This window comes from Alosa alosa, chromosome 1, assembly GCF_017589495.1.
Source record: "Alosa alosa isolate M-15738 ecotype Scorff River chromosome 1, AALO_Geno_1.1, whole genome shotgun sequence".
Classification (NCBI taxonomy): domain Eukaryota; kingdom Metazoa; phylum Chordata; class Actinopteri; order Clupeiformes; family Clupeidae; genus Alosa; species Alosa alosa.
Genome location: NC_063189.1, coordinates 9,192,765 through 9,206,822, shown reverse-complemented (window position 1 = coordinate 9,206,822; position 14,058 = coordinate 9,192,765). Strand labels below are relative to the sequence as shown.

Genomic DNA, 14,058 nt, shown 5'->3' with positions numbered 1-14,058 from the left:
TCATGTGTGGTCCTTACATTTAGAGAGACAAATAAGCGATAGTAACCTTACCCAAATGAGATTTCGAATAGCTTTGAGGATCTCCCAGTAAAGGGTTTGGTGACACACAGCACACATTGTACAATGCTGGTATAGATCATTAATTCTACAATAATTCCCTCATTTCAAATGCCAGAAATAATGGCTGTGATGTCATGTGAAACTCTTAATCCGTTTTGCATTTTAAAGACAGCTTAAGGACCCAGTTGAGACAGCTAATTTTATAAAACAGTTCTTTGAACTACATAATTATGCTCTTTGATCTGTGACAGCCTTTGCAATTGTTCTGCTTTGAATATTAGGTGAGATGAAGCAACTCCTTTTGCAGCATCTTATGAATTATTGCTGTGCGTCATACTGAAGTGGACTACATCCTAGCTTTCATGTGGGACCCCTAGTGGTCGTTGCAGCCAGAGAATTCTGGGATATGTATTCCACTCCCCTCCACTGACCCTGACATCATGTTCTTGCTCATAAATATCACATTGTCCACCTCATCTCCTGTATCCTTAGACTGTGTGTTTGCATGTCACTTCCAGGGCATTTTACAGCTGTCCAGTTCTGTCTTACACTATAAATGACGGAATCATGCCACAAAAATGAACTGTGTAGGAAGAAACACATTTGGTTGAAGACACACCCAGAGGCAGATTCTTTCTTGCTTGCTGGTCTGGTACCCATCATCATTATGATGTTCCAATTCTGGTGTCTGTTAGATCTGTTGTGGCTACCTTTTCCTCAACCCTGAGGGTCATATTTTAAAGAGAGAATAGAGGCCTGGCACTGTGTCTTCACTTTCAAAGAAAAAGAGAAGCCGAAGATCAAAGGTGACTTCTAAACTGAAATAGCTCTCATCTGTCTCGCACAGCGTCATTCATGTCCCGAAAACCAAGCAGGCACAGACACACATTAGGCTGCGCTCAGTCGGGAAAAAGGGGGGTAAAGTCACAGCCACAGCTCTTTTGCTCATTCCCACTCTCATCTCCAATGCACACACGTACTTCACAAGGATCAGATGCACACATCCTCTCTCACCCCACGCACACAATTCACACGTCATATGAAAGAAAACAAAGAGATGCAGAGGCTCGATTTTCTAAAGTTATTTATTTTTTATCATGTAAGAAAATAAGACAAAGCAACAACTTTCTCCTCTTTTTTCTTGTCAATGGCACACAAGGTGAAATTTATACAAGTATGGCAACACAAACAATAAAAGCAAAAGGCGCAACAGAGGATAAGAGACCAAAACGATGGTGACAAAAAATGAATGCATTCCAGTGTTTTAGTGATAATAAACTCAATTTTCTTTTTTAAACATCTCTCAGTAGTGCATAACAAAATAAGAAAACTACAGCTTAGCCTTGATGATAAGGAATGTTGCACAGGTATTGTCTTATGTGATGTTTTAAATACGTAGTGAGCATAGGCTTGTTTTGCATAGCTTAAAAGATGTGAAAATAAAACATAAAGGTAAAAATGATTGCTTCTCTGGGAGCTAGCTACGTACCAACTGGCTATTGAATGAAAAGTCGCTACTTGGAGAATGAGCTGGTCATGGTGCGTCTGTAAAACCAGCACCTGATACGGATCACTATGCTGCACTGGGGAATGCCCTCACCTTGAGCCAACATCAAATGAGAACATCATCAGCCCGAGTCATGTGTTCTCACCTTCATATTGTGGATCCCAGTAAGGCTTTATGTACAAAAAAGGCAAAGGAAAAGCAATAACAACAACATAAAAAAATCAAGATAAATCGAGTAATCAATTAATCAATCAATCAATATTATTTGCGAAGGACAAAACTGGATAGAATAAAACGAAAGACCATGAACCTAAAGCGAATTTAAGCCACATTTAGCTGTGGACGGATCCATTCTTCTAGGCTTTTTATTACTGAATGCAGCGTATCTCTTAAGGCTTTTACAGCAGAATGGGCCTCCACGTAGTAGTGCCTGACTGCATGAGCTTAATCATTTCTCTAAACAGAAGCAGAGCAGCATGGGCAGAACAAATGCAATCAACAGAAATCTCAACAGTGCACTGAGCTGACTGATTCTTAAAGCAAACTTGCCATTGGGATGAGGTGAAGCAATTCACGAAGACAGAATAAACAAAACAAAAAACAAATATCTATTACCCCCATAGTGTAGTTTGTATTTGTATTAGTGGTACATTCTCCCTAACAAGTGATGCTTTTAAAAAGGAAGAAATCCTCTCTCTTTTCTCCCTTAATCCCCTCTCCCTCTCCCTCTCTCTCTCTTTCCCTCTCTCTCTCTCGCTCGCTCTCTGCCTGCTTTAGAGTATTGTGTTTGAGTGACAGGGTACAGAGCAACACAGAAGAAACAGAGCAAAGGGTAAGGGGGGACTTGACTGAAGACACCACACACTTACTGAAACCATCTACCTGATCCACACACCTGGCAGAGTCAGCCGTGTCTGTCTGGCCTCCAGAGGACATGTCCCAGCCGGGGGTAAACGTCTGTGCTTATGAATGGGAGAACTTTCCGTTGACCTGCGGCCACACGTGCTTTCGACTGGAACGCTTCCCTCTGCAGACAGACTGCCACAGCTTACAAACTACCAGAGGGGTTTGTCAGACTGCAGCTTGCCAGAGATGTTTTTAACGATCGCCAACTAAAATCACAAGACAGTCGATGGCCGCGCCCCGAAAAGCACTGACCACCAGCGTGCAGCATGCGAACAAGCCCTCGGCCGTTCAAAAAAAAAAAAAAACCTTTTCAGCTCTTCAGCTCCCTCCTCTGGCCAGTGGAGGTGATGGCTCGTACCTGCAAGCCTAATCCTCCTTGTGTGGCTTTCACCAACAGCATCCTGCAATCTCAAAAATCCTACAGAGCTCCTGAGGTTGTGTAAAACCCACACCGACTCGCATCCACTTCAATCCATTCACATAAGCACCCACAAACACACGCGCACAGTAAACATCTCCATCAAGACCAAAATAGCATACGCAAGGTAAGGCTTGTAAAGTTCTACTCTACAAGACGTCAAGGTGCGTACACCCTTCAATACACAATAAAGTATATACAGACAAAGAGTGTGTTTTGAGAGGAAGAGTAAATATTTTTCTCTTTTATAAAGGGAAATGTGAAAGGTGGACCCTTTACATAAGGAGAGCTTCGCCTGCAAAGCCCCCATATGCATCTCAGGGGATGAGGGGACATTTGGCATAATGACACGTCACAACAATTTACGGCAGAAGGCCGTATGGCACGAGACTCCCCCTTTTCCAACATGGTGTCCCACAGACGTCTCACCACAAATCAACACAAAATACCTATACAACTCTCTGCTATGACTTCTGTGAAAATAACTAGCTTTGTTTTGTTAAAATGTGCTTTAGAAGGACAGAGAGGCTTTCTAACATGTACTGTAGTCATTCACTGTCACTCAGTCACTAAATCATAAAGCAAAAATGCTGTCAGTCTGGCCGCCCATCATGTGTTGAGCTTCCGCTGCATGCAAGGAATGAGAGGATTGCGAGAAGCGCAAGCTCACGGTCACAGAAATGTTTCAAACAAGCTCTCGCCCAACGCTGGGTCAAATTTGACACAGGTTTTGAAAAAGACGCACACGCACGCACACACACAACTCACACACAGACACAGACACAGACACAGACACACACACACACACATTCTAACCTCAAACAGCGAACTCAAGCAGTGTCACCTGAAGAGTCCATCTCTCCCAAAATGAAATATCGATTCCATCAAAATATAGCAATTAGAGGAATGATGAGAACAATGGATCATTTTCACCCCCCCAAAAAAACCACAGGAGACACAGACACAGAACAGACAGAGAGACAACGGCCACCTGCCGCACTGCCTGCCACAGGACTCCATCGAGACTCAGGCGGGCGAGGTCTCTCTGCCTGGCGTTTCTGTGGGCCTCCTCTGGTGAGCCAAGGATGAGTCTTCACCCGCCACGCTACAGCAAGGATGGGCTAATTTGGCATCTCTGGGCAGGAATGGTGCTGCAATGGAATGGAATGGAATGGAATGGTGAGCAGGGAGAGGAGGCAATGGGGTGGGGTGGGGTGGGGTGTGTGTGAGGGAGGAGATGGAGGGTGGGGTGGGGGTCAGGGGGGGGTCAGTGGTTACTCCTTCTTGTCGGTAGCTTTGGACTGCTCCCTCTGGATCATGCAGCGCCGCACGATGCTGTCGAAGCTGCCCAGGTAGAAGAGGGCGATGGTGCGGAAAAGCCCCATGGTCACGATCTACAGGAAAGGTGGCACAGGAGAAATGAAAACCCACATCTCTGACGTGGGAGCGACACTATCCAAAAGGCTGTGCTGGTGCTCGCGTGGAGTGAGCGCAGGCGTCTGAGGGAGAATAGTAAGGTCTTTCTGATTGTCTTCGGCATTACGTTACACCGAAATACTTCACGTGAAGACAAAATGTGGGCATCACTTGCTACTTCTGCTGCTATGTTAACACAGACAAGTCATTTCAGATTGCATACAATCACACGATTCTCCTGCACCAAGTCTGACATTCTGAAATAATAGAGCGCTACTTGGGACACTCTCCTTAATTACAACCTTCCCAACACTGAAGAGTTTGGGACGGCCACCTCATCACAACTCGTGGACTACAACTTTGACCAAACTGTGACCAAAGATGGGAAACACCTGCCTGCTCAGACAGGGAGGGGCATTTTGACCAACACCCAAAACAACCAAGGTGCCTTTTATCTAGAGATTAGAGTGGACCACATGAGAGGAGCACTCAGTGGCTGGTCATTTTATATTGTACATTACCCAGACAGTAAGCAAGAGTGGGAGCATTGCCCATGTAAGTTTGCATTTGCATCAATCACCGTCATGTTGTTTACAGACTCAAGGCTGAGGCATCAGCAAAGTGTCACTGATGCATTGAGAGTGTGTTAATGCAAAAATCATTGATGCATTGCAATTCATTATCCTTATGGTAGTGATTCAACTGGCTTGTTGGAATTGTATGTTATTAAAATGTTAACGTTGGAATTGTTAATATAACTTCGTAATATAAAGGAATAATTCAAAAGAACATGAATCCTCAGTGAAATACCATTTTCTTGATTTGATTGACTTAGAGGCACTGATTTATCATCAGGCAGATATTATTATATTATTTACAACATAACATATTGTCATACAACATCCTTTGCAAGAGGAGTATTTTAAAATCTTATGCTATAAAATAATTATTCGATTAAAATGACATGTGGTAACATCTGAGACGCATCTAGTAATTTTTCATGACACATCAATCCATTGTGAACATGTAACCAAATGAAATAACTCTGGAAATGGTTTTCTTTCCTTCTTTTCATGCTAATTAGTTTGAACTCTCCAGTCTACAGCCAGCACTGAAGCAATGCAGTGAAGTACGGTACCTGCTGTAGGCCCTCTGTGATGGACGTGACTGGGCTCATTCCACAGGTGAGAGCCGACAGCATATAGCCATCAGGCCCCACTGAGCTGCTAAAATTCCCCTGCTGCAAAACACACACACACACACACACACACACACACACACACACACACACACACACACACACACACACACACACACACACCAGCAGGTTACACAAAAGCATTAGAGCTGAACACATATACAATAGATACAATGAATCCATCTGAGGGACAGACGTTACAGTCCAGCATAAGAAGCATGAGCAGTAATTTTCCTGCCTCCCTTACCACAGCGTCCCTGACAACGATTTTGGCCACCTGGTCTGGCTGGCACACCCCTGATGTCTCAGATATCAGCCTGGTCTCTAAGGGCTGAGAGGGGAAAAAAACGACCTTTAATGATCATGGGCAGGAAGAGTTTCAGGCTTACCAATCAAATTACACAGGACTGATTTTAGTTTAACAGAGCCAAAGAGAGCCACTGGCTTGACAATAACATGCAACCATATCGAGGCCTACGACTATTTCTCACCTTCGACTTATTCTCCTCTGCAAGGCCTGGTGTGTCAGTATCCGGGGGGTAGGCCACTGTCACATAGATGTTATAGGGCTTCATCTGTAGGTAAGACACAGTCCCATAAACACTTCATAAAAACTGTGCACTTAAAATGATTTCGCCATTTCCCTCTCAACAAAACTCTATATGTATATATTCTAGCGATATGGCTGAAAACTGTACCACGATATAAGTATTTCATATCAGTCAATATAGATAATTATTGATTTTTTAAAAAAAAATCTATTTCAGATAAGGACCAGAAGAAAAAAAAAGTTAAATTTAAACACTTTAAACACAGACAATTTAAACACAGGGAAAATAAATAGCAACACACTCATGAAAAACACTCAAATAAATAAATGTGCACATAAGTCTGAATGAAAAGCAGCACTGGTTAAAGCCTGGAAATATTGTAAACAAAGTAGCTTAATTTGCTAGTTTATCATAGCCTACTGGTTAGACTGTTCAGTTTCCCCACGTGTGTTTAAGTTTCAAATGAATACTTTTTCTCCTTGACTACAGCAATTCTAAAGTTCTGACTTTTCTAAGATCATATTGTATGCAAGTGCCCAGTCTGCTGCCCACAGACGCCCCCTGGGCACCAGAGTGCGCAACAGCACCTCCACTCACCTCCATCTGCAGGGACTCAGCCAGGCCACGCAGGGCGAACTTGGACGGGGAGTAGGCGGTGTAGCCGAACAGGCCGATTTGGCCGGCCTGGGAGGCGACGAACATGATGCGGCCCATCCTGCGCTCCTTCATGGTGGTGATGACGGCGCGCGTTGGGTAGACGCTCCCCAGATAGTTCACCTCCATCAGTTTCTGTTGGGGGCAGACACCAGTTATCAGAGCAGGCGCAAGCTGCGGGAGAACCGCTCATCAGCTAAACTGCAGTGGTTCTCAACCTTTTTTCAGTGATGTACCCCCCTGTGAAATATTTTTTCAGCCAAGTACCCCCTAACCAGCGCCAAGTGGTTCTCAACCTTTTTTTCAGTGATGTACCCCCCTGTGAAATATTTTTTCAGCCAAGTACCCCCTAACCACTGTGCCATCAGTGTCTAATTTATTAAACTTTGGAACTGATAAACACATACAAAATTCAAACATTTGGGATAAAAAAAAATATTTTGAACATTTTAAATATTTGTATATTTTAAAATCTCACGTACCCCCTGGAGTGCCTTTACGTACCCCCATTTGAGAACCACTGAGCTAAAGGATAGCTACAGCTAAGTTAATTCAATGTTTTTATTTAATACCAAATCAAAAAAAGAATGCAACATGTTTTCACTCCCATTTTTCTTTCTTTTTTTGAAGAAAAAGATCCAAGAATTCTTCTAAGCACACCAAGGGTGTATTTATTCACAAATTTGGTAAAATCTTTACTAGCCAGTCAGCACTTCACCGTTACATTCAGTTTACAAACAGCTCTGTTGGACATTATTCCTGCAGTCAGTAGATAGATAGATACTTTATTGATCCCCAAGGGGAAATTCAAGTACTACACGACCCCTCAAAACCTGAGCCATCAGTGGCAATGTGTTGTATGATAAAATAACATATTTTAGTTTGGCCTTCTATTGCGACCAGTCCAAGAGGCATCTGCGCTATAATCATGCTTTTTGATCAACATTTTTTTGACATGTCACATGTCAGGTGGAAGGATTATCTTGGTGAAGGTGAAGTGCTCACCAACATTTTTTTGTTTTTTTGTTAGAGAAATAAGCCTTCTTTCTCTAAAATAAATATGCATAGATGATGTTAGTGTGCATGGAAGAAATCTTCCATCTTTTAATATGTAATGAAAAATGAGAGCACAAAAAAAAAAGTGCTAACCATTTACAATAGACACTGTCTCAAAACGATCTACAGAGCTCAAGGGCTGAACCTCCCCACTGCAAGAACAACTCGATGATAAGGAAAAAAATCCTGCGTGTCTGTAAGCACTCCTAGCTCATAGGGGGGTTAAAGGGACACAAATCAATAGAATCAAGAGAATTGCATCTCTGTTACAAGCTTCTGGAAGGTTACCAACAACCACATGAGCAAAGAGAGCATTGAATACCCTGCTGACTGAGTGTGCTGCATGTGCATGTATATTGGCTCATGTGCTTTTGTGCATCATCAGGCTAATGTCTGTAGGCTGTATCAGACTCAAACGATGAAATGTGGCACACTGATTGGTGCATTCTGAGAGCAGAGCATATAAGTGTGTGTGTGTGTGTGTGTGTGTGTGTATGGTTTAAATAAGAAGCCATATGGAGCTCTGATAGGAACATCATATGGAGGTACAGTGTACCATGGAAGGATCAAGGAAGATTAATATTCACTTAGCATTCTAAGCAGACAGAGTATGGCCTGGGTGTATCTAGGTACACAAAATGACATGACTATTAAATACATTACCTGTATAAATAATGCATTGCACCGTAAAAAAAGGCTAACTGTCACTACGGGAGGTTATACAAATGTAAACTTGGAGAATGAACAGTGATATTTTTGGATGCTTTGGGTCGAGGCTAGAGATGTAACGACCAAAATTATCACGGTTGTCGATATTATCTCTGAACATGTTTTCTAAGCCTACCACAAATAATGGACAGAGCTTAAAATTGGCCCGTCCTGCATGCATTATAGCAACAAAAGTGAGTTAATAGAATAGCATAGTGTCTTACTGTCAAAACAGTGGTGTGGCTCCTTTAATAGCAAAAGGTTCCGTTTTTGTTACTCGGTGCATGTTAGTGCAGAGGGAGAAAGAAAATGCATACGCAAAACTAATAGAAGTTAGATGGGCTGGCAACTGAGGTAAAATTAGTGAATTGGTGGCTAGCCAAACCTGAGCATCGCCATTGGCTATTCAACAGGAAGTGCCAGAACAGTCTCAATAGTCTCCGTATACTTGTAGAAAATACTTGTGCAGCGGCAGAGATTCGTAATGGCAGAATAGCTTTGTAATTCAAAGACAAGCAACTGTGGAAGGTTTAATACCTGTGGAATATATTTGTGAGTGAAGGACATATGAGTAATACTTAAAATCGTTCGTGTTATTTTTTTGTTAAATCACAAATTAGTTTTAGTTACAAATATTGATGCACACACACACAATACATGTACATATAAGACACTTCTCATCCCTAAGGAGGTGCAAAAGTCTGTGCACTTGCAGAAACGATTTGTAACTGTAGGACAACTTTTTGTGCGTAGAATATTGATTTGTAATTGTAGAATATGTTTGTAATGGTAAAATATTTTTAACTGTAGGATGATTTGTAGCTGTAAAACTGATCCGTAGCTGTAGCATAGATTTGTAAGTGTAGGGCATATTTGTAATTTTGACAATTACTTGTACAGATAATTTTTACAGTTATAAATAATTTCTACAGTTTCAAAACGTGATACACACGTACAAAACTTTCGAGTCTACTCGAGTGCGTGCTTGCCCTACTAGCCTAACATAAGGGAGAGCCGGGACAATTTTAAACACGTTTTAATTAAATGTAATTTATAAAGGGAATGCCACACAGAAAGTTAATATTTTGTCACTAGCAACCTACATCTATCCTCTGTCAAATACAGTTGCATTTTCAGCTCTAAACAAAATCGTTCAGGAATTATTTCAACAAAAGCGGAACGTGCGTAATGTTTCATTCGTACCTCCTGGTCTGGGGCATGGGAGACAAGAAAAGCATAGTCTACAGTTTAAACTAGCCTATGTAAACTTCCGACAATTCCAATATTTTACAACATATCGTGAATGGATGGCCGTCACAAGTTGCCGTTAGCTGTGGCCTAGTAGATGTCAAGAGTGTTTATCACAACAAACTTCCAAGATGCAGTAGGCAGCTGTGCATTCATTTCAGACGAGTGGTAAAAAAGTTAAAACGCTCAAAAATGTTATGCCACTTATCCTACCCTATACATTTGGTAGATTCAACAGAGAGCCATTCCTGTGAGAGTAGGCCTGCAAAATGCACCGCAAATCCACAAATCTAGCTAGGTTTAGTTGTGTTTGCAATCATCCTGAAAAGGGCTATGCATAGCAGTGGCACCTCATTTCGAACACACATTAGGCCCACGTTGCATGCTGCGCCTGCGCCCCCTTATTTTGGGGGACTCGGATGATGCTGGAAATAATTTCATACATGTTTTTCACACCGTGGTAATTCACAGCGATAATTAAATCTTGATTTTCCCCTTGGGGATCAATAAAGTATCTATCTATCTATCTAAAATCAAAACAGTAATTGTTATCGTCGAGAATTTTATCGTGCTTTATTATTACACTGGTAACCATTACATCCCTAGAGGAGGCTACTCATACAAGACCAGCACTTATCACGCAAATTGTAAATTCATGCACATTGCACTCTGAATTGCATTGGTGCATGTGATCAGATCAGATGAGGTTGTTTTCAACAGGGTTTCCTGCACGTCCTCCAAACAGAGAACCCCACCCCCCCATGAGCCATTGTTGTGGCAACTCACCCGGAAACGGTCCACCTCCACCTCCTCAAACTTCCCTGAGATGGACGAGCCAGCACAGTTCACCAGCATGTCAACAGGCCCCAGCTTCTCCTGGGCCTGCAAGCCACACCACAAGAACCCCAGATTAACCCAACCCATCACCCACAAATGAAGGAACACCAGTGTGGTCGGTGGTGATTTTACAAACTAAATGTTCACTTGCCTGTTTGATGACACTTTCCACTTGACTGTAGTCTTTGGACACGTCGACTGATATGCACAGCACAACCTGATAGAGGCAATTATTAAAATAAATTTAGCATACGACGACACAGAAACAAAACTCTTTATTAGAGTTACCTCCACTAGTTGTAGAAATGTGCCATCTGCTGCTACAAACCTGCTTATCATTTATGGCAAATTTTTCAATTTCCTTCTTCGCCTGGAGCAACTTGCTCTGTAAAGAGATAAATATATCACAAAAAATAATGAAATTAATTTCACAAACCTGTATGACAGCAATACCCAACATTGAAGAACATGAGTGCCCCTAAATTAAAAGGAGTATTGAATTTCATCCCACGTAGCTGTAACAGTCCACCATTTAACTGTGATCAGTAGAATACCAGAGAAAACCATGAGGGCAGTCATAATCGTACCAATAGTACTAAAAGTCTTCAGTGCGGTGAAGTATCAAGAGTGTTTACACTTTTTATAAGATATAAATGTTAATTCCTTCCAAGGCAAAGCAACCTATTTTACCCAAGTCTCTATTGATGGTAAAGGTCTGGAAAGAGACCATGAACCCCAGCGGCCCACAGAACTCAGTTCAGTCCCCTTACCTCATCCCGCGCCACCAGTGTGATAAAGGCCCCTTGCTTATAGCACTCGACGGCGATGCACTTCCCAATACCACTGGACCCGCCAGTGACCTGTTGGCACACAGGATACAAGTGAGGCTACAAAAAAGCTATAATTTACTTGAATGAGGATTTCATTAATTCTATGTGTATGTATGATTTGCTCATCTTTTTCAGACTGTTGAATAGGTAAATATTCACATTAACAGAGTAAATAAGCTTTATGTTTTTAGTTGTAAGTTTTTGTTTTGGGGACAAAATTTGCAAAGGTTATCACATTGTAACATATTATCAGGTTCCACACACATTTCTCACAATCACAATCTAGGCTATCATGGCCAAAGTACAATATTGATGTCATGCTGTTGGACCCGTAGTCATTCCTGTCCCCTGTTCACATTTGTTCTTTCATAATAACTTGGATTCTTTGCCATTATATACTTGGAATTCAGTAATAGCTTGCATATAAAGAGCAAGTATATAATGTTGTCAAACCAGCCAGACATTACCACAACCCAGATAATTCTTCAAGGCCAGAAATACAAAATTAGTTACACTTCTTTCTCCTTCTAAACTTTCTTGGCAGTATGCGCATGTCTCCATTCCAATAACCTACATTTTTTAAGGCACTGAGCTATCAGGTGCTTTATCATTAAATAAATAATGTCCTGATGTAACCATGCCATGCAGTGCTTTAACAAGGACACAACTAAAGATGGAACAAAAAGCACAAAGAAGATAATCATGGTTACAAATCCCTGAAATAAAACAAGCAAGGCAAATGTAAAACGGAGCAAATCATACAGAAATGCAAACCTTCAAGGTCTAGGCACATTTAGACAGTTCTGACTTCGGCTATCTACTTTCACATAGGTACAGCATTCTCTTAAGCTGTCCGGGTTCATGAAGTGCCTCCTTTCCTGAATCTTGAGCTGTCTTTCGTTATAAATGTATTCAAGTAAGCTACTGCCTAAAAAATAAAGCAACACAGAACCAGATCAGAGTAGAATCTGAACTGCCTAAATGGTCAGATAGAGAGCAGAATGACAATCGTGGAAAAGTCTAAGGGGACTAAATGAACATCAGCCCAGAGCCTGAGATGGATTGGTGGATGAAACATGAAGGGCTCCTTTGACTGAGTGCATAAAGAAATAGACACCAATGAAAGGTAAAGTACACATGTGCCCAGGACAGGTGCAAAGAGTTGATAGGAAGGCTAGTCTGGCTGCTGGCACGTCACAAGATGTACCAGGATTAAAAGGACTAGAAGCAACGTCCAGCTGGTTCAACAACTAGGACTACCACCCCATGTATCCATGCAAATCCTGTGATCAATACTTAATGATGAGGGGAGACCAAGGAAAGGACTGCCCTACAGTATGTGGAAGGTGCCCTCATAAAAACAACAGTAGGTCACCTAACTTATTCAGGATTACAATATGACCGATTTAAAACCACCACAAATACTTAAGGCACATCACGTCATGCACCTATTTCCAGCCTTGTTACAAAAGCAAGATGTACTAACGTAAAAGGGATGTATGGGTTACATAGCGCCAATGACTTGTATAGGATGGAGCAAACGACAGTCAGGCTGGCATGGGAAGGATCTGCAATAATAGTGCGTACTGAGCACAACCCTAATCAACTGTTGCATTGATGCATGCAACATGCATTCCACAAAACTGCCATATCTGATTACAAGATTTCACAGCAGGGATGTTATTGGTTATCGATTTGGAGCAAAGGTCATACACATACAGCCATCCTCATTGACAGGTCAGCTAGCCTAAAACGTTCAACGTAGGCTAACGTTGCGTTCCTCGTAGCTAACCAGAATGGATACGTAACAGTAGTTAGTATTCACAAAACATGCAATATAAGCAAACGTGCGGCTTCCTATTATTTCTGCGAAACTGAACAGCGATTACTTTAATCTGAGTGGGCTTTTGATTAAGTTCTGCTGTCGTTATAACGTTACGTTGCTCTTACCACGACGTGGGCCCCGTTCAATTTCATTGGTTTGGGGCTTATTAGCGGTGATATCATGTAGAGCAGCAACACGAAGGCTACGACAAATGCAGCAACAACTAGCAGCATGATGAAAGGCAAAAGTAGCCACCAGGAATTCAGCACGAGCCAATCCGATATCGATGAGACTTCTTCAGAGGACATGGGTCAATCTTTCGATGTCGCTAGCTAGCTAGCTAACTAGCTGATGTAACTGACTGGACTCGGGAGGAGCGAACAGCCACAGACGCCCCCCCAAATGAAAGGGTGGTGGTGATAAACCTTGCAAGGGAAGAACTGCAGTAGGGAACCAGCTATTTGGCAACGTTTCAAGATAGTGCTTTGTAGCCAATATGAATAGCTAGATAACTAGAGCTAGAGGTTTAGATAACTTAACCTCGCGTTTCCAATTGTCACTACGTTCTCTGTACACTTCAACACTATCTGTGTGTCTTGTATGGGATGCTGCAAATAACAAAGAACGTTTGTGGGACTTGTAGTCTTTTTTTCACAACTGACTCGTTTCAATGTAGCTTTCCGTGAGATCTGCTAAACTACTATTCCCGGCTCTCCTTTTGTTTTCCTGCTTCTTGTTAGTGACGTATGCGTGAGGGCGGAGATGTCAACATTATTTTGACTGCAAAACTGCTGTAATGTCTTGGTAATGTCTCTTGTCTTAGATGGACGATTTACTCAGCTTA

At 42.0% G+C, this 14,058-nt stretch overlaps 1 protein-coding gene across 1 annotated transcript; it reads right to left on the bottom strand.

Moving 5' to 3' along the window:
- Window positions 1-1,127: 1,127 nt before the first annotated feature.
- Window positions 1,128-13,842, bottom strand: kdsr (3-ketodihydrosphingosine reductase). The gene is made up of 10 exons (XM_048241082.1): window positions 13,340-13,842; window positions 11,330-11,419; window positions 10,888-10,944; window positions 10,711-10,776; window positions 10,509-10,604; window positions 6,654-6,845; window positions 5,997-6,080; window positions 5,753-5,836; window positions 5,446-5,547; window positions 1,128-4,285 (listed from the first exon to the last, which is right to left on the bottom strand). The coding sequence occupies exons 1-10, from the start codon at window positions 13,520-13,522 to the stop codon at window positions 4,166-4,168; spliced, it is 1,074 nt and encodes a 357-aa protein (XP_048097039.1). The 5' UTR covers window positions 13,523-13,842; the 3' UTR covers window positions 1,128-4,165.
- Window positions 13,843-14,058: the final 216 nt, after the last annotated feature.